This window comes from Haemorhous mexicanus, chromosome 20 (assembly GCF_027477595.1).
Source record: "Haemorhous mexicanus isolate bHaeMex1 chromosome 20, bHaeMex1.pri, whole genome shotgun sequence".
Classification (NCBI taxonomy): Eukaryota; Metazoa; Chordata; class Aves; order Passeriformes; family Fringillidae; genus Haemorhous; species Haemorhous mexicanus.
The window spans coordinates 9,247,969-9,273,771 of NC_082360.1; the positions used below are offsets into that span (position 1 = coordinate 9,247,969).

At 51.2% G+C, this 25,803-nt stretch overlaps 1 protein-coding gene across 2 annotated transcripts; it reads left to right on the forward strand.

Annotated features, from left to right (window-relative positions):
- Positions 1-367: 367 nt before the first annotated feature.
- On the forward strand, positions 368-25,141 carry AXIN2 (axin 2). Of its 2 annotated transcripts, none has more exons than XM_059864082.1 (11): positions 368-516; positions 1,520-2,450; positions 8,273-8,413; positions 13,626-13,728; positions 15,594-15,734; positions 15,906-16,393; positions 16,499-16,681; positions 16,966-17,184; positions 17,717-17,812; positions 19,150-19,317; positions 23,379-25,141. In XM_059864082.1, exons 2-11 carry the CDS (start codon positions 1,627-1,629, stop codon positions 23,503-23,505), a joined length of 2,490 nt encoding a protein of 829 aa, XP_059720065.1. In that variant the 5' UTR covers positions 368-516; positions 1,520-1,626; the 3' UTR covers positions 23,506-25,141. The 2 variants fall into 2 exon arrangements, with proteins under 2 accessions (XP_059720065.1, XP_059720066.1); XM_059864083.1 differs by having other exon boundaries at positions 369-516; positions 16,502-16,681.
- The last annotated feature ends 662 nt before the right edge of the window (positions 25,142-25,803 follow it).

A 25,803-nucleotide genomic window follows, 5' to 3' on the forward strand; every position in this document is an offset into this window, starting at 1 on the left:
GGAGCACCGGGAGGGGCAAAAGGTGCTCCCCCGGCTTCCCTGTCTTTCTCTTTTCAATTTTTAAAATTCTTTGGGCCCTTTTTCTCTTTTTTTCCCTCTTTTTTTCTCCTTTTTTTTTTTTTTTTTTTTTTAAGTGCGCTACCGCCCTTGCAGGACCGCTCCGCCGGGCTGCGCTTTGATGCTGCGGGGGGAGCCCGGGGCGGGGGGCGGAGGGAGGGGGGGGCGGGACCTGCGCTTTTGTATTTAAAATAAATAAAATAAATAACCAGGGGAGGGAGGGAGAGGAGGGAGGCGCGGATCGCAGTGGGCTCCTTCCCTCGCAGCCCCCCCCCCCCCCCTCCCTTTACCCCCCTCTTTCCCGATGCTCTCCGATGCGGTTGCACCGCCGGGGAGGAGAGGAGGAGGAGGAGGAAGGCGAGGAGGAGGAAGGCCGGCGGGGGGAGCGGGTGCAGCCTGCGCGCTGCCGGCGGCGGGGAGCGGCGGGGCCGCGGGCGCGCAGCGAGCTCCGGCTCGGCGGTGAGTGGCAACTTCGGGGGCGGCGGCCGCCGCTTCTTCTGCTTGAGATACGGAATTTTCTCCTAATTTCAGTTATTTCCTTAAATCTTTTTTTTCAATTTTTTTTTTTTTTTTTTCCCCTGCGGGGTGCCCGCGCTGCCGCCTCCCGCGGGCGCGGAGCCTCCGCGCTGCCCGTGCCCGCCGCGGCTCGGCTCTGGCTCTGGCTCGGAGGGCTCCAAGTCGCTCCGGACTTTTTTCCCCCCTTTCCTCCCCCTCCGACCTCCCTCCTCCCAGCCCGTCGCCATTTCTGGAGCAGGTTTTTATTATTATCATTATTATTTTGCACGCCGGGAATCCCGGGGTTGGGGGTTGCCCCCCTCCGACCCCCCCTTCCCATTTATTGCCCCCTTTCCAGAGCCGGGGTTGCCGTCCTCGGCTCCAGGGGGGATGCGGGGGGCCCGGGATGCCCCGCAGCGCCCAGGTACGGCCGCCTCGCCTTAACCCACCCTCGGGGATGGTTTTGGGAAGGGGGGTCCCTGCTCCAGCCTGGCTCCCGCAGGGAAGCGCCCCAACATCGCTGCTGGCCGAGGGGGGGACACCCGGGACACGCGGGTCGGGCAGCGCGGGGGGAGCGGGCTGGGCTGAGGGGCAAATGGAAACCAGATGCCGGGGCAGGGACGCCCCGAGCTGCCCGGGGCTGCGGGGGGGCCGCGCTGACACCCCCGCGCCGCCCCGGCCCCGCTCAAAGTGAGCCGGGAGTTCAGCGGAGCGGATCTGATAGTCGCGATCGGGCTGGCGATAGAGCCGCGCTCCCTCTGCCCTGCCTCCCTCCCTCCCTCTCTCTCTCTCTCTCTCCTTTTCTTTCTTCCTTTTTTTTTTTTTTTTTTTTTTTTTTGACTGTGAGGAGTTGAAAAGCCTGTTTACTTTTTTGCCTTTGATGTTGGGAGGATCTGGTTTTGATTAGATCAATACTCCTTTTTTCTTCCCCCCCCCCCCCCCCCCTTTTTTTTTTCCCCCTTTGCAGAGAGGAGGCTCCGAGGATCCCCTGCTGACTCCAGGCAGAGGCAGGCAGAGGCACAAGGCAGCTCCTGAAGCAACTGGGAGCCCCTCTCCCCAGCCAGCTCCGGAGCCATGAGCAGCGCCGTGGTCCTCGCCCACCTCCCAGACCCCAGCAGCAGCTTCAGGGAAGACGCCCCCCGACCCCCTGTCCCGGGGGAGGAAGGAGAAGCACCATGCCCGCAACTCGCCAGCTCGTTCCTCGCCAAAAGCCAAAGCTTCAAGGCCATGCCGGTGCCTCCTGCCCCGCGGAGGAATGAGAACGGACTCGGGGAGCCGGAGGGCAGCGCGTCCCCGGACTCCCCTCTGGCCAGATGGACCAAATCCTTGCATTCCCTGCTGGGAGATCAAGATGGTGCCTATCTTTTTCGGACCTTTCTGGAAAGGGAAAAATGTGTGGATACCTTAGACTTCTGGTTTGCCTGCAATGGCTTCAGGCAGATGGACCTTAAGGATACCAAAACTTTACGAGTAGCCAAAGCTATTTACAAAAGGTACATCGAGAACAACAGCATCGTCTCCAAGCAGCTCAAACCTGCCACCAAGACCTACATAAGGGACAGCATCAAGAAGCAGCAGATAGATTCCATCATGTTTGATCAGGCACAGACTGAGATTCAGACTGTGATGGAGGAAAATGCTTACCAGATGTTTTTAACTTCTGATATATACCTCGAATATGTACGGAGTGGAGGAGAGAATCCCGCTTACATGAACAGCAATGGACTGGGGAGCTTAAAAGTTGTCTGTGGCTATCTCCCGACCTTGAATGAAGAAGAGGAATGGAGCTGTGCAGACTTTAAAAACAAAATCTTGCCTTCGGTAGTTGGACTATCCAGCAAGACGTTGAGGGTTACAGCGAATGTCAGAGCCACGGAAACGATTGAGAACGGGTACAGGTAAGGGAACCCCTGGAAATTGTGCTTTGTTTTAACTTTAGGGACTTTGAGAGTGCTTTTCGGAAGGCTGTTGGGGTGGGAATCGAGGGGAGGCAGGGCTTCCTGAAGGGCTGGGAGCACAGCTGCTGCTTCCCCACACCTCCAGACACTGGAATTTGTGGGGTGTTGTCTGACTGTGGGGTTTTCCCCCCTCTACAGAGGAAAACAAGATCCTGTGCTCTGAAGCCCTATTGGCTCTTTCAGTTCTTTTATAGATCAAAAACTTCATAGCAACTATGTCCTCCGGACATACGTTAATTATTGGTTCAACTTTCAAACCTATTAAGAGCAGTAGTGGAGTGGATCACAGAGACACATGAATAATGTAACCTACCAGTTCCCCAACTCCACCGTCAACCGGTGTTTAACGATGTTGGTTATGTGGGAAGCAATTGTGCGGTCGTGGAGGAGGAAATGTGTGCACTGACTGCATCAAACTCTGCAACTTGGGCAGAATCTGCTTTTATTTTGACTGTGTGTGTGTGATGTGCAGCTTCTCCATGGTGTGGGGTGTCGGTGTCATGTCAGAGCCACCTAGGGTGGCTTTGAGCCAGTGCGTACAGGAGGATACCTAAAATTTGAGTGTTTAAGGTGGTAGAGGCGTTCCAGGTGTGGAGTCACAGATCTTTGGTCGGTGTTTGGTGCTCTCATGTTGGCCGTGAGCTCAGGGTCAAGCTCGTGAAGAGGTGGTTGTCTCCAGGGGGTTGTGGGGATGTTGTGCGGTGACAGGCTGTCCTTGTGCCCTGGTCCTGGGGTGCAACTGCATTGCCTGATCCTTCTCTTTTGTTGGAAATGTTGATGGCACAGCTGTGTGAGGCTGAGGAAAGCAAGAGCCATCTCGAAGTGCAGGGGGGGATGGGAAACAGAGACTCTGATGAGCAAATGATGAGTTGTATAATCCTCTGAAAATGTATTCTTTCCTCTCCCCACCCTTGCCATAAATGTGGATTGTTGAATCAGGGCTGAGAGGAGAGGGCTCTGCTGCAGATGTGCGCTCTCCTCCGCCGGCCAGGCAGCCTGGGGGTTGGTATGGTGAGTGTTTGACATCTCGTTTACAGGAATTTTGAGAGTGTGTCTGTGATTCATGGACATCAAAGGGCATCGGGCTTCTCCCGGGGAGGCTTTGCTGGAGCGCTCCTCTCCTGCCCCCGGAGAGCTTCCAGCTGTGCCGGGCTTGCCGGGGCCGTGGGGTGCTGGCAGGGTCCCCCTGCCCGAGGGTGCTCCGGAGCCTCTTTGGTGCTCTGCTGTGCCGGAGGCTGTCCTGCCAGCAGGGCGGGATGGAGGTGCTGGGCGTGGGGACAGAAGGGATGCTGGGCGTGGGGACAGAAGGGATGCTCTGCATCCCGGCGTGGCCTCCGGACCCCTCCTGCCGGGGGCCGCGGGGGGGCAGCGCTGGCAGCTGCTCTGTGCAGGACTTGGGCTTTGGGATGCTCATCTCGTGCCTGAGCCTTTCTGCCTGAGCATCTGCTGTTCTCCAGAACTTGGTTTGAACTGCTGCCCTTCGCTGGCTTTCCAGGAGGGGGATGTTTGATGCTTTTATCTCTGAGCCTTTGTTGGGATTCAGAGCTGGAAGGGCTTGGCTGTATGTTCTACCAGAGCTGCAGGCCCTGCTCAACCCACATGTGCCTTGTCCAGGAGAGCTCTTGCAGTGCCGTGGCTGCTTGCCTGATTAGTGCTGGGCTTTTTTTCCCTTTCCTTTTTTTCCCCCCCCTCTTTTCTTTTCTTTTTTGTCCAGGGATTAATGCAGCTTGCTCCTCACATGTCAGATCTACCCTCCTAGGACATTAGGTAGTGCGTTTTGCTTTGATCACCTTCTGTTGAATTTCCAGGAGCTTTTGCTCTCCACGGGGCCAAGAGATCTCAATGCAAAGAGAGGGGAGGTCAAGCTGAGATGCTGCTCAGTTCCTCCCATTTGTGAAGCCACTTGTGCATGCATGTGCTCGGAGCTGATGAGCATATGGATGGGTTATCTCTCATCACTCAGCATTTAGGATCGCAGCTAGGATTGGAGCTGAAGCTTGCACAAAGTCTTTCCTGGTGAGTGGCCAAACCACACCTCCCTCATGTGTGTGTCGGAATTAAGGAATTTCTGCTCAGTGTGCTCTGGTTTTGAAGGGCTGTGCAGGCTCTGGCCATTCGCTTCGGTGGGTTTCAATGTGATTATCCCAGCGAAAGCCCTGAGCCCACCTGACCAGGGGAGCCCAGTAGTCCCAGGCCAGCCTGTTTTTAGGGGAGACCACCTGGAAATCCCAGGGCACGGAGCCACGGCAAACGGGAGGCAGCAGGAACCAGACAAGCTGAGAGACTTTGTTTGGCCCCAGTGCTGGTGATGGACAGGAACAGGAGAAGTCAAGTGAAAACACAGAGTTTGCACCTGGCTGGGGAGCAGGCGCTTGCAAACTGCTGGCTGTGTATTTGGAGCCCTAATAGAGGGAATATTTTAATAGCAGGACCTCCCTCTTGTCCTCCCAGGCGACTCCCCTCCCCTCTGGGCTGTGGTGTGGTTAAAACTGGCCTCCCCAGGCTGCTGTGCTGGACCTGGCCCCATGCTCCAGGAATTCCAGCTATTATTTATACGCGCTTCTAAATTTATCACGCACGACTTTGTGTACACAGAGAGCTCCTCTTCCTTTGCTGTGCCGCCGGGGTAACGTGGGTTTGCTCAGCCCAAGGTGGACTCATCTGCCTCCCATTAGGCTCTAACATCAGTGGGACTGGCCTTGCTGGGGGAAGGCTGGGGCTTGCAGATGGCCTTCTGCCTGCTCCCAGTGCTTCCTGGCCTTTGAAAGGACCCGCTGGTGCAGCTCCTTGTGTGTGAAGTTATTGGAACCAAGTTTGGCTTCAATTATCAAAGTAAATGATGCCATTGTAAAGCTATGCTCCGAGCAGTGTTCTACAATTAGTGTGTGGAAGCTGTGATTAACATAGTTGTGTTAAAATATACTTTTTTTTTCAGGTTTGTGCATGTGTGGGGTTTTTTTTGCCTTTTTTTAAAATGTTTTTAAATCCATGGTTGCCCAGTGATGTTTGTCCCAAGCAAATACTTAATGAGATTCAGTGCTGCCTCCAACTGCTCCTTGTACAGTTTTTCTCTCTAAGTCTGTGGTCTGACCTGCCCAAGTGCTTTTATTTCTAAAGGCAACCTGACAATAAAAAAACCACCCCGCACACTCTGAAACTGCACCCTCATAACAGGGGCTATGACCAGGAGCCCCTCTGAAATTTTCATGGCATTATAATACCTCTGATATGGCCATTGCCTAACATAGCAGAGAGAGAGTTACATGCTGTGTGTCATCGCATCAAGATAAGAATAGGCTGAGAAACATCAGACATTCTCCTTGAAGCTCCAGAGCAACTGCTACCTGACAGCTGAAAACACTTTGCATATTGAGTTTGGAGCTGGGCTGTGTTTGTGTGTGCAGCATCTGTGGCAGGAGACCACCACTCTCCCTGGAATTTAAAGCCCTCGCAGGCAACTTGATGCATCTGGGTGCAATTACTGGAGTGAGGTGGTCAAATTAAAATTGGGAGGAAAAAAAAATGCAGAAACATTAAATGTAGCAAAACAGCCCCTGCTGGTTTTCTGAAAGGATGGGGAGATTTCTGTGGGGTGGTGTTGGATGTGGAGCAGGGATGAGGACTTTATAACTATGTCAGCTTTAGGGGTTATTATTTTTTTTCTTGTCCACGAGGTGTTGGTAGGTGAATGATGCTGCAGCGCTGCTGGGGAGATGAGTGAGTTCCGTCCACTTTCTCTAATTATATGTTTGGACACACCTCCCTCTCCCTGTGCCATACCCACACGGAGCTGCTGCCTCCACCCCCAGCTCAGCCTCTGCAGGGATCCTCCTGTGAGAGCAGCATGGCAAATCCACCCCTGGGTGTGACAGGGCTGACAGACACCTCCCAGCAAGGGGCTGGTGCTGTGCTGGGGAGCATCTGCACCCCTGAGCCTCGTGGTCCTCAGATGCACTCTCAGGGGCTGAGATGGTTTCAGATCAAAGAGTGGGAGAGCTGCATCCCTTGCACATTGACCCAAAGGCCCACCAGGGCCCCAGGAAGGGTCTCTGGGACTGCACATCCCCCTGATCCTGAGCAGAGGACTCCATGGCTTTTAGAGGGACTTTCTTGTAGTAGCAGCAGGATAACTTTGCTTTCACCCACATGTGGAATTAATTTGTCTTTGAAGATTTAACTTCTTTCCTGTGGCATTCCTTACTATCTCATTTTTTTCCCTTCTTCTTCTTCCCAGATCTATATTTTTTAACATCTTGATCTCCCCATCAGAAATGCCTTGGCCTCCTTGGAAAGGAATGCAGCCCCGGCTGGGCTGAATACCTGCCTGCAGCCAGCCCCACACTGCTCATACCAGAGAGGCCCATCCTCCCCACCAGCCTTCCCCCTCCTTTTTTCATTTTTTTTCTCCCTTTTCCTTATTTTTTAAAAACTCAAGCCTTGCTGAGGCTCCTGCTTTTGGTGCTGGGGGAGGAGGGATGGGGTGATACGGCACAGGAGTGAGGATGGAGATTGAGAGGGGGCAGTGGGAGGATGTTGCTGTCACTTCAACCCAGCTGGTCCCTCCAGCCCCAGGGGGGCAGGGAGATGGAAAGCCCATTAAAAAAACCTGCCGAGCCTGCTGGCACATTCCTTAGGCCCCCAAGTCCTGGATAAGTGGCCCTAATTATTAAAATCAGCAGTCCTTATCAGATGACAAGGCCTTTAGCTTTGATATACAAAGGCAGAAGCTTAACAACCCCATCTTGCCCTGGAAGAGGAACAAAATGTGCACCTTAACATGCAGCTTCCAAACCTCCCTGCATAATCCCCTTATCACCTGCCAGGATGTGTATATTGATCCTGGCTGGGAAGTTGGAGTGGTGGAGGTGGGGGGTTGCCCGGGGGCTCCCCCATGCAGTGACCCTTCCATGGTGACCTGGCCCTGCTCCATCACAGCCTGTGTCACTGCCTGGGAATTCTTCACAGAGCTGCTCCTGGGTGCTCAGCTCAAACATCCAGGCTGGGCTTAGGGTTTGCTTTTCTGGGTGAGGAGGTGTTGGGGTCAGTAACCCACGTGCCCATTAATAGAATGTGCTGGCCCCTCCTCACTTCTCCCATCTGTCCTCCTCTTCCCCACCCAACTCTACACCAAAAAACACGAGTAGGAGGTTCTCCTAAAAGCTGGGGTTTTTGGTGTGTGTTTTTACAGTGCCAGTGTTTTTGTAGTGCATCTGGCTTTGGGAGGCCAGGCCTGGGACACCCGGTCTCAGCCCTGCCCTGTGCCTCTGATACGTGGGGGTCCTGCCCTTGTAATTCCAGGCAGTTCTCCTGGTTCAGAGATACCAATAATTTGTGTTTCCAAAGGGATCCTAACCCTTGCCTTCAGAGTAGAACTAAGCATTGCTGGCTGGTTCCTTGTGCCTTTCAGTGGGACTCGAGCTGTGAACTTCTTGGACTTTTCCCTGCTGGTGCCAATAGCAAAACTCCTGCTGACCTCAGCAGTGCAGTATCAAGCCTTAAGGACTGAGTTTTTCAGGGTATCAGAGGATGCAGAGGTGCTTCCTGGGATTTTCCAGAGCACTTTAGAAGATGCTGGAAGTCTTTAAGGTTGTGCTCTGGGTGTGTTTAGACGCAGTGTCCTGGTTTAGGCGCTGTGCTGGCTGAGGTCTGAGCAGTGCCTGGTTGGTTGGCTCTGGAGAGGTTGAGTGTGGTTCCTGTGAGGATGGTGCTGCCACCGAGCCCAGGACCGTGTGGTAACTGTGTTCCTGTTCTGCCTGTGCCAGGTCCTTCAAGAGGAACGACCCCATTAACCCCTACCACGTGAACTCGGGCTATGTCTTCGCGCCGGCCACCAGCGCCAACGACAGCGAAATCTCCAGCGATGCCCTGACGGACGACTCCATGTCGATGACGGACAGCAGCGTGTGAGTACCTGCTGCTGGCCACATTTGGGGATGGGACAGCTGTCAATCAGCTCTGTGGGGCTCAGGGGAGTGATGGGCATCACCCAGAGGGGTGTGTGCCCCAACCAGGGCATGGCAGCCTCTGTTTCTCTCTCCCTCGCGCCGTCGCCGCAGGTATGGGATGCAGGGAAATAATGAATCCCTCTCTTGCCTTTTTGCAGCTGCAGCTGAGCAAACATGTTCTGCCCTGCCTCATGGTGCTGCCTGACTAACCCAAGGAGTGAATGAATCTCCCTGAGCCTTTGTCTTTAGGCCAGGCTTCCTTAACTAGTTATCAGTCATCAAAGAGGAGATTACTTCCTGTAGGAAGTGCTTTCTGTAATTAACGTTTGTCATTAGTGTCAGAATGTACATTAATAGGGCCAGTGACCTGAAGGGGCAAATAGCTGCTCATCTAGTGTGGCTGGGGCAGTCTTCAAAGAGCCATTTGGATGGAGCTGCCTGGATCAGGTGTGGGTGTTTCAGGAGCATACAGGCATGAGAGATGATGCTGTGGCTGAGCCCAGGAATTGCAGGCTCTGTCCTCTGGCTGCTGAGGAGTGTGCAGCTGGGAGCAGGGTTTGACTGTCAGTTTGCTTTCCCCAGCAGGACAGAAATGGTGCTTTTGTTTCTCTAGAGGGGACAGTGAGGCTCACTTAGTGCTCCTAAGGACCATTTCTTCAGCTTAGCAGAAGGCAGATGTTGCTGTTTGTGTTTCATGGCCTTCACCTAAGTGCTCTAGAAGAGCCCACCTGTAAGCAGAGTGCTGCATTGCTGGGTTTTCATCTTGAAACTTCTCCAGTGTCTCTGTCAGACATGTCCAGTGGTCCCTGTGTGCTCCTCAGAGAGATTTTCATGCTGGGTTTTTGAAGTCAACATGCGTGAAGATGCACAGCAGAAAACAGGATTTACCAAAAACCCTCAATGCATAAACAAAAAGCCCTTTTAAATTTTTTTTTTTTAAACGCACATGTGTGTTTTGAACTGATATTACGGGAAAAAAATAGTTGTTGTCCCAGCAGATTCCCTTATTGAACAATATTGGCATTAAATAAAAGAGCTGAATCATAGGGTGACTTCTTTATTTCTTCTTACTGGCTCTGGTTGTATGTGATCATGTGTCAACAGAGCATTCATTGGGTTAGTCATTTCTGGACCAGTGTAGGGTCACTTGGGATTCACAGGGCTAGGATTATACCCTCTCTTCACAGCAATGCCAATTGTAGGCCTTATACAGATGAGAGCACTGAGTGAGAAATAAAGTGCATGGTGGATGAAAGGCTTAACTGAATCGCTTTCAGCCCATTGTTAGTCCAGGGGAGCTTAGCGGGGATGAGAGGGCAGCAGCCCGCTTTGAAATTTGCTTGAACAAGTGAATAGGAGCTCCCCATAAAGCAGCCCTGAAAGGAGCTGCCTGTTTTTTCCTGCTGTAACAATGGCCCGTGCAGGCTGTGAGAGTTTGGGGAAGCTTGGCTGATTAAACTGCCTGCAGCTCCAGGCTGGGGGGCTGCAGGGAGCCCGGGGGTGGCAGAGCAGCAGAATTCCTGCCTGGGGTGGCAGAGGGACATATTCCTGCCCTGGGGTGGCAGAAGGGCAGATTTCCTCCCTGGGGGTGGCAGAGGGGCAGATTTCCTGCCCATGCCACTCTTCAGCCCTGGGGCTGGCAGCGGGCACACTGCTGCTTTCTGCAGCTGGGAGAGGTAAACTGGCACTTCTGGAGGCTGGGCTTAAAGTTCAGGCTGGTGTAAAACTTCCTTTGCAGAGGAGGAGGGCTGCAGCCAGCATCTCTAGAGCAGTTGGGATTTTTGGGTGCTGGAGGGGCACAGACCCACCCTGGCTGAGCCCAGGTGCTCAGCCTGTCAGGTTTTATCCCTCTGGAACAGGAGGCCTTGTTCATTTCCAGCAGCGTGAATGCAAATTAGTGCTTTTGGCTCATATTGGTATCAACTGAAGAGGAAAAACTTGTTCTGGAAAAGTCTGTCAGACATAGCAGTAAAGTGAGTTGGGAGCTTTTTTTTTTTTAAATAAATCTAAGAACTGCATTGGGATTAGGAGAAATCTCCAAATAATGCGTAATCTGCCTTTTTTATTTTATTCCAGAAGCCAGGGATCATTCTGTCCCTGTATATTTTGTAATAGCCACAAAGCATCATGCAAATTTCTATTTCCATTTCTTGATTGGGGGTGGGGGGGGGAGGAAAGGGGATTTTTTTTTTTTATTTGCTTATATCTTATTTATGGATTTACTTTGGACACAGGGGAATGCTGCTGAGCAAACTTCAAATATTACCTTATCTTACAAACCAGGCTTTTGATGTTGGCAAGATCAGAGGCTTGTTTCAGAGCCGTTGCCAAATGAAGATGGGAGTGAATGCATATGCGCATGAGTCTGATATTTCAAAGCAGCAGTAAAACTACATTCAGGTTAGGTCAGGCACATCTGAGTCAAAAGGCTAAGATAATTGGCTCAGCTTAAATGGCAGCTGACTGGGTAGAAGACTTCAAACTAGTGTTTCCCCCAGAAACAGATTGGCTTAGCCCCAGCCTGGTTGGCTGAAATGTTTATAATTAAACTCTACTGTTTGGTACCTCAACTCTGTAGCTCTTCAGCCCCAGAGCTTTGAGTAGCCAAGAAAGTGAGTGCAAGTGTTGGCTGTTGGAGCAGGGGGAGAGGTGGCACCTGGAGAGCTGGGTTAGCCCTTGGCCTGCCCCAAAACCTCAGGGCAAGTTCAGCCCTTTCATTTCCAAGGTACTCTCCCCTGCTTGGGGGATCTGCTCAGCATCAGGGCTCCCCCTGCCCCACCATGTCTCTGGCTGGTGGCTCCAGCTCCATCCCTCTGCCCCTCCTGCAGTCAGGGGTCACTTGGTCACCCCTTCAACCCTGGCCTTGTCCATTTTCCCCTGTTTTCCAGGAAAGGGTTTAGACAGCTCCCAGCAAAGTGGTTGCTGAAGCCCCTTCCCCAGGATGACTTTCCCAAGCTGCTCCACAGCCTTCCCATCCTGGTGAAATGCCTCTGGGTTTTTTTCATTCTTTTTTTTTAAATTCTGCATGTTGTTACAAGTTGCAGAACTCTTCTGCCAGGGCAGAAGCAGGGAGCTGGAGGTTTGATCTGGGGCTCTCTGCTGTAACCAGAGGAATTTTAGGGGGAAGGAGCAGTTCTTGTACCAACCTCAATGAGGGCAAATCCTAAAGTGAGGAACCCACACTGCTGGGTCAGTGTTGCTTTTCCTCCTCTTCCTCCTTTACAAGTAAAGTCCCAGCTCCTGCTCCATAGCCTGTCCCTTTGGGCAGAGATGATCCTTGTGGAGCTTGGAACTTGGGGATGCCCCACAAGGAGATGTGTGCCACAGCAGAGGGGCTGGGGACAGAGCTGTTGGGGACAGCTTGCAGAGCTGGAGGGAAGTGGGGGATGCAGGAGGGCTGTCTGGTTGTATCCTTGTGGTGGACACACAGCCCTTCAGCTGCTTCCCTTCCCCTCCCCATCTGGCCTCCTGGCCTTCCATGGACAGAGGAGATGTCCTTTCCCACTGACTGTTGATGGGATTCATCCCATGGGCTCATATGCTCATGCTGGCATTTTTACTTTCCTTTGTCATTCCATGTGCTGAAGGTCTTCCCTAAGAGACCCTTGTCTCAGGAGGCCCAGTTAACAAACACATCTCTGAAGGGACAGGTGGTTTTGTCTTCACCTTAGATTTGCTTTCCCCATCCTCCCCCAAAACTAAGACATGTCCTGTGCCCCAAGCCCCATTGCCCCATGGGTTTGTGGAGCAGAAATGCTTCATGGAGCAATGGGAAGGTGCTTGGTGGCCACCAGTGGCTCTGTTGGCTGTTCTGTGCTGGGCTGCTCCTCCAGAAATCTCCTGGAGCCCCTTGTTGTACAGTGGGGACATGGGACAATCAGCTCCTTTCATTTTCCGTGTCACATGTGCTCAAAAACTGTGTGTAGAGGAGGTGCTCACCTTGTGGCCTCAAGGGCCTCCCAGCATGCTCGTTTTTATTAAAAAGATTTTTCCAAGTTTATTAAGATGGGATTGTTCTGATCCTTCATTCCAGGCTTTGCAGGTTAGTCTTGCTCATTAATGGCAACTGAAGGCTTTGGCCAAGATCTTCACAAAGCTCTGCCATCACCTTCTTTGAGCTTTGAGTGGTGGCATCTGATCATCCTCCTGCAGGGGAGGGACATGGTGCCCCTGGGAAGGTGGTGTGGTGTGTGGCCACGGGAGGGGACACGCGGGGACACTGTGCCACGCTGGCTCCTCTGGCAGCAGCGTGGGGCCAGCGCTGTCTGCTCCTCCTTGGGCTGGAGTTATTTTCTCCTCTCAGGAGATGAGTCAGGTGTGGGGGCAGGTGGATGAAAGGGACAGCACCACAGATCAAGGTTCTTCAGGCAGTCTGAGGGAAGTGGTGGAATGAGACATTCAGGATCTCCAGGCGTGCTCTTCCGGCTGGCCCCGCTGGCTGTGGAAGGCCCTTTCATCCTCTCTGGGGTAATTTTTTGTGTGGCCCAGTAAAGTTGCCATGAGTGGGATGTGCTGGGGGCTGTTCCCACTGGAGAGCCTTGAGCTCCTGGCCTGGTCTCTCCTTGTGGCTTCCTGGCAGGAGCTGGGGTGGCTGTGGGCAGCAGTGTCCTGTCCAGAGGACAGGCCATGACCATGTTCATGCCCCGAGGTGTCCTGTACTGGCGAGCCTCAGGGCAGGGGAAATCCTGGTGATCCTGGATCTTAAATGGGACTAGAGATGGGGAGCAGCCTCTGGATGGCCATCCTTCCTCAGCCTCTTCCTTGTTTCCACTGTGCCAGCAGTTCTTTGGGTGTTCCAAAGCTTGAGGAACATTGTGGTCCTACAGAGCATAATTGGATGGGGAAAAACCTGAAATTAAAGGTCAGGAGCAGAAACGTGGTGTTGGAAGGGCCTTGGAGTGAAGCTGATGGGATCTTTGGATGTCTGCCCATGTGGAGTTGCCTTCAGCTTTTCAGTTTTTGCTTAATTACTGCACATCCATGTGCATCCCTTGGTGACACAGGCACCTCCCACACCGCCAGATATTCGAGCCTTCAGGTGTCATCCAGAGGGCTCAGCACCTCTAGGAACGAGGGCCTGCGGCTGCCTGGGTGGTTCCAGAGGGGATGGAGAAGTGTCTCAGAGCATGAGGACAGCCCCAGCTGACGGTGGCCTCTCTTCCATGTGCAGAGATGGGATCCCTCCATACAGAATTGGGAGCAAGAAGCAGCTCCAGCGGGAAATGCACCGGAGCGTCAAGGCCAACGGTCAAGTTTCTCTACCTCATTTTCCGGTGAGTCCAGGAGGGAGCTGCAGGGTCGGGGTGGGCCTTGGGAAGTGCTAGGGCTGGGGACAGGCACATGTGGAGGGAAGGGAGCAGGGGAGGAGAGCATTTGCATCCCAGAGTGATGCCGGAGGAGGGAGGTGCTGCTGGGTGTTGGGCAGGAGCCATGTGCTCTCAGCGTCGTTCCAAAACCCTGCTTGTGCGTGGTCACATCTTGGTCCTTCCTGAAGCCAGATGCTAATTAGGATTTTTCAGGGGCACTGAATTTGTCCTGTTGGTTAAATCCCAAGTGGAGATGTCCCAGTTGGGTCTAATGGGAGCCTTGGCTCTGGCTGCCACCCTGACACTCCTGCGGTGCCGAGCAAGGCTTGGCCTGGTGTGCATCCCTGCAAGAGCTGGGGGTGAGCAGGAGCTCCCAAAAGAGAGAACTGGCAGCAGATCCCTGCTGGCTTTGAGGGAATCTGATGCACGGTGCTGCCCTGCTCTTCAAAATTAACTCACTGACTTGCTAATTCAGTTGACTTGCAGCCTCTCGATTCCTGCAGTGAATAAACTGTTTACACAGACAAGTGTAAACTTATCTTGTCTTGAGATTAATATGCTAAAATTCCTCTTTCTGCTGTCTTAAGCAGCACGAAGTCATAGATGATATTTCTGGTGGAAGGTCGGGGGGTGGTTTATGTGGTTTTTCTTTTTGGTATTTTTTTTTCCCCTTCCTTCCTAAAGAAAGTTCTATAGCCTGAGCTTGTAAATTAGATTATTTTGTCCCAGGGCGTGCAAATCGACTTTCTCTGTAAGGCAGTGCTTTGATCAGGGACTGAATAGAGCCAGCTTGTGTAAGAGTGACAATTTCCAGCAGAGTGGCCTTTTTCTACCCTCACATCATTTCTGGAGCTAAGTGGTTGCCGGAGAGAGGCCCCACCTCATCTGGTGGGTAGTATGTGAAAGAGTTGGCAGTTCAGCTTTCTGCTTTCGGGGGGGGAGAAAGAGGGAGAGTGGGGGCGAGGAGTGGGGTGTGTGGGAATGGCAGGAGGGAGGGCAGAGTCAAGTGGGTGGTTTCTTTTTCCTGCTTCTTTTTTTTTTTCCCTTTCCTCCCCTTTTCCTGCCATGTTTGCTTCTTTTGGCAGAAATTCGCATTTTGCCTTTTTATATTCTGCACTTGATTTGGAGATGTTCCCTTTTTCCCTTGATAGATCTGCTTGAGGCAGCCAAGCTCAGCAGTGTAGCACCGCTAGCCTGCAGCAGCTTTCTTCATTTTCTGTACAAAGAGATGGAGGGGGGGGGGAAGAGATCTAGGACACTGTTGAGACAACACTACCTCAAAGGTGCCCAGTGTGTAGCCAGGAAATAAATTACCAGCACTTCTCTGATCTGCAACCGTTTGACTTCTTTTTTTTTTTTTTTTTTTCCCTCCTTTCCCTTTTTCTCCCCCATCTTATTTTTTTTAATTTCCAACTCCTTTCTGTTTATACTCACTTTATTCCTTTAGTTAAAGTCTCTCTCCCTCCCACCTCAGAGGTTTTTTTTTTTTTTTTTTTTTTTTGATGTTTGACAACAGTCTTTGAAGATTTTCTACTTCAGAGTAGCTACTGATGGGCTGGTTGTACTACAGAGAGAACAAGCGGGGTTCCTCAGAGTGCGACCAACTGCTCCTGCCGAAGGCAAACGCTGGTGGGGAGGATGTCACTCCATGAGGCCACAGCACTAGCTCATAAAAATCCAGAGCAGACCATGCCTAGTTGCGGTCGTCTTTTCATCCAAACATGGAGACACAACAAGCGTGGCGGGGCCGGCGATGCCGCAGCGGCGAAGCGCCCGCGCCCCGCGCCGCCCGCTAAACATTGCCTTGTGCCTTCTGTCCCCGCTCCTTGTAGAGGACCCACCGGCTTCCCAAGGAGATGACCCCGGTGGAGCCAGCCGCCTTCGCCGCCGAGCTCATTTCCCGGCTGGAGAAGCTGAAGCAGGAGCAGGAAACCATGGACTGTCTGGAGGAGAGGCTGCAGCAGATCAAGGAGGTAGGATTAGCGTTCCCAGAGCTCCGCGTGCCACCCGGCCGGCCGGCAGCGGGAGGGGGCCGGTCCCTGCCCGCGGGGCGGCGGGGGGACATCCCGGGGGGGACGTCCCGGCGCGCGCCTCGCCAGCTCCCGGCCCCTTCCATTCATTCCCTGCCATCCCTTGTCTGGCAGGACGAGGAGAAGGAGGGCGCCGAGCTCCCCGCCAGCCTGCAGACCGGGCGGGACGCGGCCAACCCCCAGCACCCGCTGTCGCTCCTGCCCTCGGGCAGCTACGAGGAGGACCCCCAGGCCATCCTGGACGAGCACCTCTCCCGCGTGCTGAAGACCCCCGGCTGCCAATCGCCCGGCGTGGGCCGGCACAGCCCCCGCGCCCGCTCGCCCGACCGCCTGCCCGCGGGCAAGCTGCCGCCCGGCACGGCCTCGCTGGCCGCCTGCGCCCTGCTGGGCAAGGGCTTCGTCACCAAGCAGACCACCAAGCACGTCCACCACCACTACATCCACCACCACACCGTGCCCAAGACCAAGGAGCAGATCGAGGCCGAGGCGGCGCAGCGGGTGCAGTGCTGCTGCCCGGCGGGCGGCGACTACTACTGCTACCCCAAGTGCAAGGGCCACCCCAAAAACACTGACCCCCCTCTCTCCCCGCTGGAGCCCTTTGGGTAAGTCACCAGCATCTCCACGGCACCCACCCCGGACATCACCCATCGTCCCGCTGCCGTGGGGCCGGTGGCTGACCGTGGGCTCGTGTCCCTTTTTGCCACCAGCAGGACGGGGACGCTGCTGAAGAGGCCGGGCCGAGGAGGGGACAGCGTGGCCCCGGCGGCTGGGGACGGGGGGCTGCCCGGCCCCGGTGGGGTGCAGCTCCCAGGGGGCGAAGCAGATCGGGCGCAGAACGTCTGGCAGTGGATGCTGGAGAGCGAGAGACAAAATAAGCACAAGACCCATAGGTAAATACGCAGCTGTCTACAGCAATATCGCTCCCGGTAAATATTTATATATTACATGGGCTGTCTATTTTTACAATCGCTAAAAACAAATGAGACTCTTTGCTCCTCCGGTTTAATATAAAAGCTGTTCCGCAGAACCAGAAAAACCACAAAAATGTCATGTTTTTGGCAATAAACCTCCTTTCATGTTATGACAGACTTTTGAGAGGGAGCGAGCAGAATAGGAGCTGCTATTAAAGTCATATTTTCCAGCTTTTCTAACCCGACTTCTTCCCTTCCCCAAGCGCACAAAGCACAAAGAAGGCCTACAGCTCCGACTGCGCCAAGGGGGCCCCCGGCCGCCACCACCCGTGGGGGACGGGCAGCCACCCCCGCGGGGCACAGCCCGCCCACCCCTTCGTGCAGGACCCCGCCATGCCCCCGCTGACGCCACCCAACACCCTGGCCCAGCTGGAGGAAGCGTGTCGCCGCCTGGCCGAGGTCTCCAAGCCGCAGAAGCCACGGTAAGGGCCAGGGCAGGGACGGTCCCTGTCCCACTCTGGGGACGAGCGGGGCTGGGGGAGCTTTGCTGAGGGTGGATGGGGATGTGTCCTGCCTGTCCAGGCAGAGGGATGGCCATGGGGACGTGTGACAGCCTCCTGGCCGAGCCCAGAGGATGAGCCTCTGTGTTCCAACCCCGCCCTGCACCGGCACAAATAGCTGGAATCCGAGGCTATTACTTCCACTCTTTTGATGGCTGTAATTTGCCCGTTTTTCCTCTGGGACAGGCTCCAGCTACATACCAAGTGGGGAATTGGACTGGTTATCGTTCATTTGGGTATGGAAGGATAAATTAGCCCACAGCATTTTTAATTCTTCCTTTGATTGTTTACAACATGTGAGGCTTGATACAAAGAGCGAACTTAACGACCCACAGGAGACTTCAATTAAGGAGATTGTATTTCAACAATTTTTTTCTTAAAGTTGTTTTTTCTCTCTTTTTTTTTCTCCCCCCACCTCCTCCTTCCCCACTTGCTTTCCCCCTTCCCACTTCAGATGTTCAACCTCAAATCAGCAGAGGGACCGAAACCACTCCGCTGCCATTCAGGGGGGAAGCTCCCCTTTCTGCAATGCAAGTCTAACGACAGAAGAGTGAGTATTGCACATGCAGAAAAGGAATGGGAAATAAATATATATATAATAATTATATTTTCATTAAATGGATTGCACTCTGAAAGGAGAGGAAATTCTTATATCTGAAATTTCCCCTTTCAAACGTTCTTCTTAAAGAAAGAACAAAACATTTTCAAATCTTGTCTCCGGCTCTTTTTAACTTGCATTCCTGTAAAGTGGACAAAGATTGGATTAGTCTAATTACAGGATGGTTCTTTTAACAAGAAATCTGCTACAGAGAGGTCTAAAATGGCCTAAATAATTAAAGTTTTCTTTCTTACCCTCTTCATCTTAAGCAATGAGTAATGTTTGAAGTCCAGACTGAGCCACCTGACTAGAGCCTTTCATTTTTAATTGGTTGACCTTAAGTCCACCAGCTGTCTTTGCTAGCAGCTTTTTTTCTGAAACCACTCTACAAAGACTTAGAACAAATTAGGAAGACTAAATTACTGCGGACTAACACTTTGTGACCTTTTGACATGCCAAGTGTACATTGCCTCAGAAGCAGTTGTAGATTTGGCTGCATGGTATTCACTAGAGTGTTGCCATTTTGCTGGGTAATATTGTTTTAATTATTCTTTAAGAAGCGTTGCTTGGGTGCAAGTGGCAGAATCCAGTTAATTTTATCCTCACTGGGAAAAATAAGATTACCTGGGTGCTTGAGGTGGAGCATCTGGCAGGGGGTTTGCTTTGAGGCCTGGTGGTTGCAGGTGGGTTTGGGCATGAGGAGGAAGCTAGGGAGATGTTTCATGTGAGGGCAGATGAAAAGAGCCTTCAAAATCTGGGGGTGCAGTCCTGGGGCTCTCTGGGCAGGGTGAGCCCAACCTCCATCCCTCAGCTCCCCCTCTGCCATGCCATGACCCCAGGGGGGAATGGCTTCAAGCTGAAGGAGGGTGGATTTAGGTTGGATATTAGGAAGGAATTGTTCCCTGTGAGGGTGGGGAAGCCCTGGCACAGGTGCCCAGAGCAGCTGAGGCTGCCCCTGGATCCCTGGCAGTGCCCAAGGCCAGGTTGGGCAGGGCTGGGAGCAGCCTGGGACAGTGGAAGGTGTCCCTGCCCATGGCAGGGGGGTGAAACTGGAAGATCTTTAAGGTCCATTCCAACCCAAGCCATTCTGTGATTCCCGCTGTGGAAATCCAGCAAAGGGCTGTGCAAACACATCCCAGCCAATTCCCAACAAAAGCAGTACAGGAATATCTGATTTTCAGGCTATTTCTGGCAGCATTCACCAACTCCACTGCTGGTTGGAGTGAGGTGAAACAGCCTGTTCTCAAATGGAAAACCAGAGGGTTTTGTGTGTGTTTTCTGTTTTGCAGTCACAAAGAGCCAAAGAAACTGCCAGTTGTTCACACCTCTCAGTCTGGTGAGCTGGTTGTCACCTATTTTTTTTGCGGAGAAGAAATTCCCTACAGGAGGATGCTAAAGGCCCAGAGCCTGACACTTGGGCACTTTAAAGAACAGCTGAGCAAAAAGGGAAATTACAGGTAAGAATGTGTGATTTGTTTGTTCTTTAGTGTGTTACAACAAGTCAGAAGAATTAGCAGATATTTTGCAGGGCTGCTGCAGTGACACTTTGGATTTTCAGAGGCTGTGGATCTTCTTAGTCCCTTCCCACTCAAGGCAGGAATAATGTGGAGATGGAGAGAGGAGCCTTGGCTGCAGGGCCACCTCCTCCCTTCCACCCCAAACTATTCCCACTGGCATTAGGACCTGTGCTCCAGCCCTTCTCCAAAAAGCTTCCATAGCAGGGAGGTGTGGGATGGCTTTGTGGCAAGGCACAGAGCAGGGGGACTCAGATTCCAAACTGGGGTCAGGTCTCACCTGGGTGCTGGCCTCCTGCTTTGCCTACTGTTTAACTATTCCATTTTTGATTATTTTTTGCAATGCTGTGGCCATAAATGGGGTCAGTGATGGGCTGGATGTGCTGCTGAGGGACATGGAGGTGGAGTTTGCTCCTTTTCTCTTGATTTGAGGGGTAGAAAACCTCTGCCCTGCAGGGAAAGCTCCACCAGCAATACCCAGTTCCTCCTCAGAAGCACCAACAAACCCTGCTGCTCTGGTTTCTAGCTCCCATCTCCCAGTTTAACCAGTTTGCTGCTTCCTCTGCTCACTTTGCTGCCTTGGCTCAGCCATGGCAATAGCTTCACATTGGCTCTTTTTGGCTGCCCTTTCCCAGTGGATCTGGGCACCCCTGGGTTGCTCTCTTGACCACTTCTCCTGCAGGGTGAGCAGGACAGGGACATTCCAGCTATTTATTTTTTTTATTTTTCACTGAATTTGGTGGTGCTTCAGAGAGCTGTGTGTCCTGCCCTGTAGCTGGCAGCCTCTGATTTAACCTGCAGATGTTCATTTTGGTTTGGTACAAGGAGTTCCCAGCTTGCTGCCCCATCAGTGGCCTCTCTCTGGGTGTGCAAAGTCCACCTGTACAAGCCAGGGCTTGGTGACCCTGGGCACTCCCAGGCTGGGGGATGCCAAGCTGGGATCTCTCCATGGCTCTTGCACAGTAGGGCTGAAATACTCCAGTTCCTCTCCAAACCATCTTTGCAGCCCACCCAGCTGCCATTGGATGGCACCAACCAGCAAGTGCATCCAACCTGGACACCCTGCAGGATATTCCCTGGCCTTCTGCACCCTTGTGCCATTTCCTAGCCCCTAAAGCCTGTCCCACTGGCTCCTCCTCATCTGCAGACCAATTTCCTTGGCCTCACCACTGCTCTGCCACTGCCCAGTGGCTGTGAAGTCCCAATTCCTCCCAAAAAATCAAACTTTTTTTGATGTTTGTTGGTTTTCTGTGACATTTTTCATGTGATGCCCAAGTGTGAGACTAGGCTCCTAAAACCTCTGTGGCCCAAAAGCCCCTCCAGGTGCAATTATTTGTGCCTTGTCGGACTGTAATTACTTTAGAAAATGTTTTTAAGTGACTGACAAGGATGAAACAACGTTCTGCTTAGATCTCACCCCTTTACACCTGGGTAAAGACAATACAGAAATTTATAAAAGGAACTTGGGTACGTGCCCAGTATTTTATCTTGCACAGACACGAGGTGAAACTAATTACACAAATGTGTGTACCTCCAGGGAATCATTTTGATCTAAGCTTTGACTTTTGGCTGGACTTTGAGTGAAACTGCGGGTGACCTTCAGGGGAGAGGTCCGCAGTGCCCGGAGTAGCGTGTGTGTTACGGGGAGGCACTAACTAGGCTGCTTTGGTCACATCTGGCATTGATTTCTTTTTAAGGCACATTTAATAAGCATGTCTTTGAAGCCCTTGCCTTTCATTTAATGCACAAAGACATGCAGAAATGCTCCACTCTCCAAATTCTTTATTGATTGGATCAGTTTGCGAGGCGGGTACCTCGGGCTCCCGCGATGCCAGAGCCCCGCCGGGGAAGCGCTGCCTTGGCTTTCCACCCCCCCAAAAGAAAAAAAAAATTAAAAAAAAAAGGAATTAAGCAGTGATTTAATACTGATGGCGTTAACAAAAAACAAACATACACACACAGAAAAAAGTGGGTGGTGTCGGGTAATCTGGGGATGGCAGTGGTTCAAAACAGAGCTGCAAGGCCGGGCCCGCGTGCCTCGATTGGTGCCAGATGTCCCAAAAAATAAAATTAAAAAAAAAAGGAGCAAAGCTTGCCACATAAAATATGTTTCAATGGAAAGCCCATTGCTGAGCAAATAAGAGCAGAGTGACTTGTTTGAAGATGTTGTGGGGGTGGATTTTTTTTTTTTTTTCTTTCTGCTTTGCCTTCTCCTTTTCTTATTTTTCCCCATTTCTCTGCGAAATAAGGTTGTAATTATGTAAAAGGTCATAGCGTGTTTTCTCAAATAAAAATTTTGTAAACACAGCCAGGGTTTGGGCTTGGGGAGGGAGTTCTTGGGAAGAGTGGCTGTTATCTGGACAGGGGAGAGGGAAGGGAAAGTTCTTTGTAACTCATTCAAACTTTCCTTGGGTTTTTTGGGTTTATTTCAAGGCTGCTGTCCTGGGGAGTTGTGGCCTTGACCTGCAGCACGGAAGTTGGTGGGAGTTGGGCCATTGACTTCCCTGAGTGCAGGCTCTGAAGGACTCAAATAATATGTTTTTTCCTTGCTGAGCCATTAAAGATGCAACATGTGTCAATTGTGCTTGGAATGACTTCACAAAAATACATCCTAACCATACCTGGACTAATTAGGGGTGATTTTATCTCATTGACTGAAAAGAGGGATATTTTATCCCCCAACCAAAATAATTTTAATGTCCCTGAAAATAAAAAGATATTTCAAAAATGCGTCATGAAACAAGTCACTAAATAAAAATGTCCGATTCCAAGGCCCTGCTGTGGCTCTTCCAGTTTTAGTCGTAAAAGTGAGCTTCATTTGATCTCCTTAGCCATCTAAAGAAAATCATAATTACAAACCCCTTTCTCCCTGACAAACATCTGCCAACCCAAATTGCCTGGAAGCTACAGGGGAGGGGTTAATTTTATATATATATATATATTTAAAAAGAAATCTTTTTTATATCTATAGATATATTTTTTTCCTTTGTAATCCATTTGCCGGAATATTTTCCATCCCTGGCAATCAGATGGCAAAGCCCTTTTCCAAGGGAGAGCAGGAATCTCCGAGGAGGTGTTGGGCGGCAGACGGACAGACTCCCTAAATGCTACCCCTCTGAATGGAAGCCCTTCATTTGTGCATATGCAATTAAGCAGCCTTAGAAGGAAGAAAGCTCCAAACGGGATAAAAGGAACCTTTAATCAAGAAGCTGAACGGTCTAATTCAGGATAATAGAGGGGTCTTTAGTGTTTGACACAGGAGGGGTGGGGGTGCTTTTTGTCTCTGCAGCCTTGGCTTCATGATCTAACGACCCGGAGCAAAAGAGCAGGAATGCAGGACACTGCTACTTGACCTCCCCGTGTCACGGCCCAGGGGCTGGACCAGGCTCTCTCGGAGTGCTCCTGAGCCTCGGGAGGAGAGGCAGGAGTTGGTGTCCCTTAGCTTGGGTTGTTCCAAGTCCATGGATGTTTTTTCCAGCGGGAACACCGCAGAGTTTCAGCTCCTGCCTTGCAGGAAGCCGGGATGGTTTGCTTTTCATCCATCCTTTTAATAGCAGTTGCTAATTTTAATGTTGGCCTTCAGCTTTGAAACAAGAAAACACATGAAAGAAAGAAGGTGGGGAGAGAGGGGAACCTTAAGAATGCTTGGCTTTGAAATCCTATTTATTTATTTTCAAATGAGATATTTGACCAGAAATCACCGTGCTTTCTAATTTTCTTTATGGCTGGGGATACCACTGCCAGAGTGTGCAGTCTGCTCCCTGGAGAAGCTGTTGTCACCCCTGAGGAGCATTCACAGCCCTGCTCCTTCCATCCCACCCCAGGGATGCTTTCAAGCCACCAGACCCGAGCACCCCAGAGGTGTTCCTGGAGGAGCATCCTCAGGAGGGAGAAACTGGAAACATCGTGGTTACAAAAGAACCGGCAGAGCATCCTTTGCCTTTTTACCTTTTGATTTATTTGGGGTGGTTTTTTAACCTGTGTTTTAATTCTCTTTGCCACAGATACTACTTCAAAAAGGCCAGTGATGAGTTTGACTGCGGGGCGGTGTTCGAGGAGGTTTGGGAAGATGAAACCATCCTGCCCATGTACGAAGGGAGGATCCTCGGGAAGGTGGAAAGGATTGATTGATGGCATCTGTGTTCCTCAAGAGAGCTTAACCTAGGAAAATCTTTGGACACACAACAGTAGTGATGACAAGGAAAGAGGAAGAAAAAAAAAAAACCACTCTGAAGGAAAAGTTTTGAACCAATGAAGAAAAAAAAAAAAAAAGTGAAGTCTATGAAGACTTTGCTGAATTAGCCTTAGAGGAAAAGAATGGCATTTATTATTCATGAGTTGGGTACTGAGATGATAAAAACCCTGGACTATTTATTAGAAACATGACCACTGTTGGCTATTGGAGATGCAGACCGTGTTTGAGAGACTTCCATACATAATATATGATTTCCTGGGGATCTGAAATCTATGGACTAAGAGAAACTGTGTATAGCTTACCTTAACAGTAATCCTTATTGATATTTATTGAACAGTCTGTTTTCCCTTAAGTCCAGTTTTTGGATATGCTGCTTTAACAATGGAGAAGAGAGGGGCTGGGAAGTGGGGTGAGGCGAGGAAGGAGTATTTTATTTTTTTACATTTTTCCCACTATCTAAAATTTAGGAGATTGGCGATGAGCACATTCGTGATGGTGTTTTTTTGGTGTTTTTGAAGGGGGAGAAGGGAAGGAGTGAGGTTGTGCCCAGTATTTCTCCAAGTGAAGATAAAACGTTCCTAAAGAAATAATATTAATAATAATAATAATAATAAAAGCCGAAATAAAAATCCATTCACCTAGAGACCGGTGCATTTTAATCTATGCTGCTCTAATTTGAAATAAAGGTCTTAAACATTAACTCTATTTAGATGCAATATAACAGCAACAGGTTATTTTGTCCATGGATTTTGGCTGGGTGAGGTTTTCACCTCGCTGCTCTCAGTGGTGCCCAAGGTAGAGCAAAACCCCGAGCCTGGGTGGGCTGTAGAAGGAGCCATCCCATTCCCATGTCCATATTTAGCCCAGCTCGAGGTTATAAAGGTTGTGGGTAACACAGAGCTCAAGGTTTTTAGCTGTTCAATGTTAGCACTACTTGTGTTCCACGGCCGGGTAACTGCCACGGGGCGTGTTCAGCTCGCTGTGGGGCGTGTGAGTCCTTCTGGGCTGGGGTTTGGTTGGGGTTTTTTTGGCTGGGTTTTTCTCTGCCTCCCCTGGAACAGCCACAGGCCGTGGGAGATGTGGGTGAAGGCTCTGGAGCTCTGTGGGGTGGGGTTTTTGGGGCAGAACAAGCCTTTTCCCAAGAAAGACCTTGCATTTCAACAGTTGGGTTTTGTGTTGATTAAGTTAATCTGTGCATTCTGTTTGGCATTGCTACTTTGTGTAAGTCTGTATATATTGTAGAAAATGTATGGTGGAAATATTAATACACTATCTCTAGTGTTTTTTAAATTTAATCAGTACAGTACCTGTGCCTGCATGGTGTTACAGACCATGCTTCGCCCTATATTCAGGGTTCAAGCTTTCCCTTGTTTGTTTAAGGGGTTTATGTATAAAGATATTTTATGCCTTTTATTACAAGTCCTGTACTCATGACTTTTGCCATGGCATTTTGTTCTACTTATACTGTAAATTATGCATTATAAAGAGTTTCATTTAAAAAAAAAATTACTTGGTACAATAATTATTGTAATTAAGAGATGTAGCCTTTATTAAAATTTTATATTTTTCAAATTAATATTGTCTTGACTTTTTTTTCACCCTTAATTTCTTAAAAGGATTTTTTCTCATCTGTGGTGGTTGCTGGAAAGAGCTGGTGAGCTTCCCTGCCTTGGCAAGGGCTATTCCTGCTGGGAGGGAGGCAAGGCAAAGACTGGAGCTGCTCTTCAGTGTGGGGATTTAATAATTTACAGCTCCTTCAGGTAACTCACCTGCAGATTGAGCCTGGTCTTGCTCCCAGACTGCGCTGCAGAGCTCACCTGATGGAGCCAGGGTGTGGCAGCCACAGGGCTGTGGTGGTCCCCAGGCTGGAGCTCCTGAATGGCACACGTGGTGGGTTTGGCCTTGGGATGTGGAGATGGCCACAGCCCTGCCCAGGTGTGATTGAGCTGGGACTGCCCACCTGCATCCCGTGCCAGAGCTAAACTCAGCTTTGTGGCCTTCAGGGCAATGCCCAGCTCTGTAGAGCCCAGCTCAGGTGTTCACGTTGGCCAAGGTGAACTGGGCGAGGTTTGCTGGGGGCTGCTGGGCAGGACAGGCACAGGGAGCTCCTCCCGGGCTCCTTCCCTCCCACTGGTGGGGTACAGCACCTATTTTATAGCTGAACAGGCTCAATCTGTTCCTCAGGGGAGCAGCCCATAGCAGGCATGGATTTGTGTCCCAGCTGTCCCCCAGAC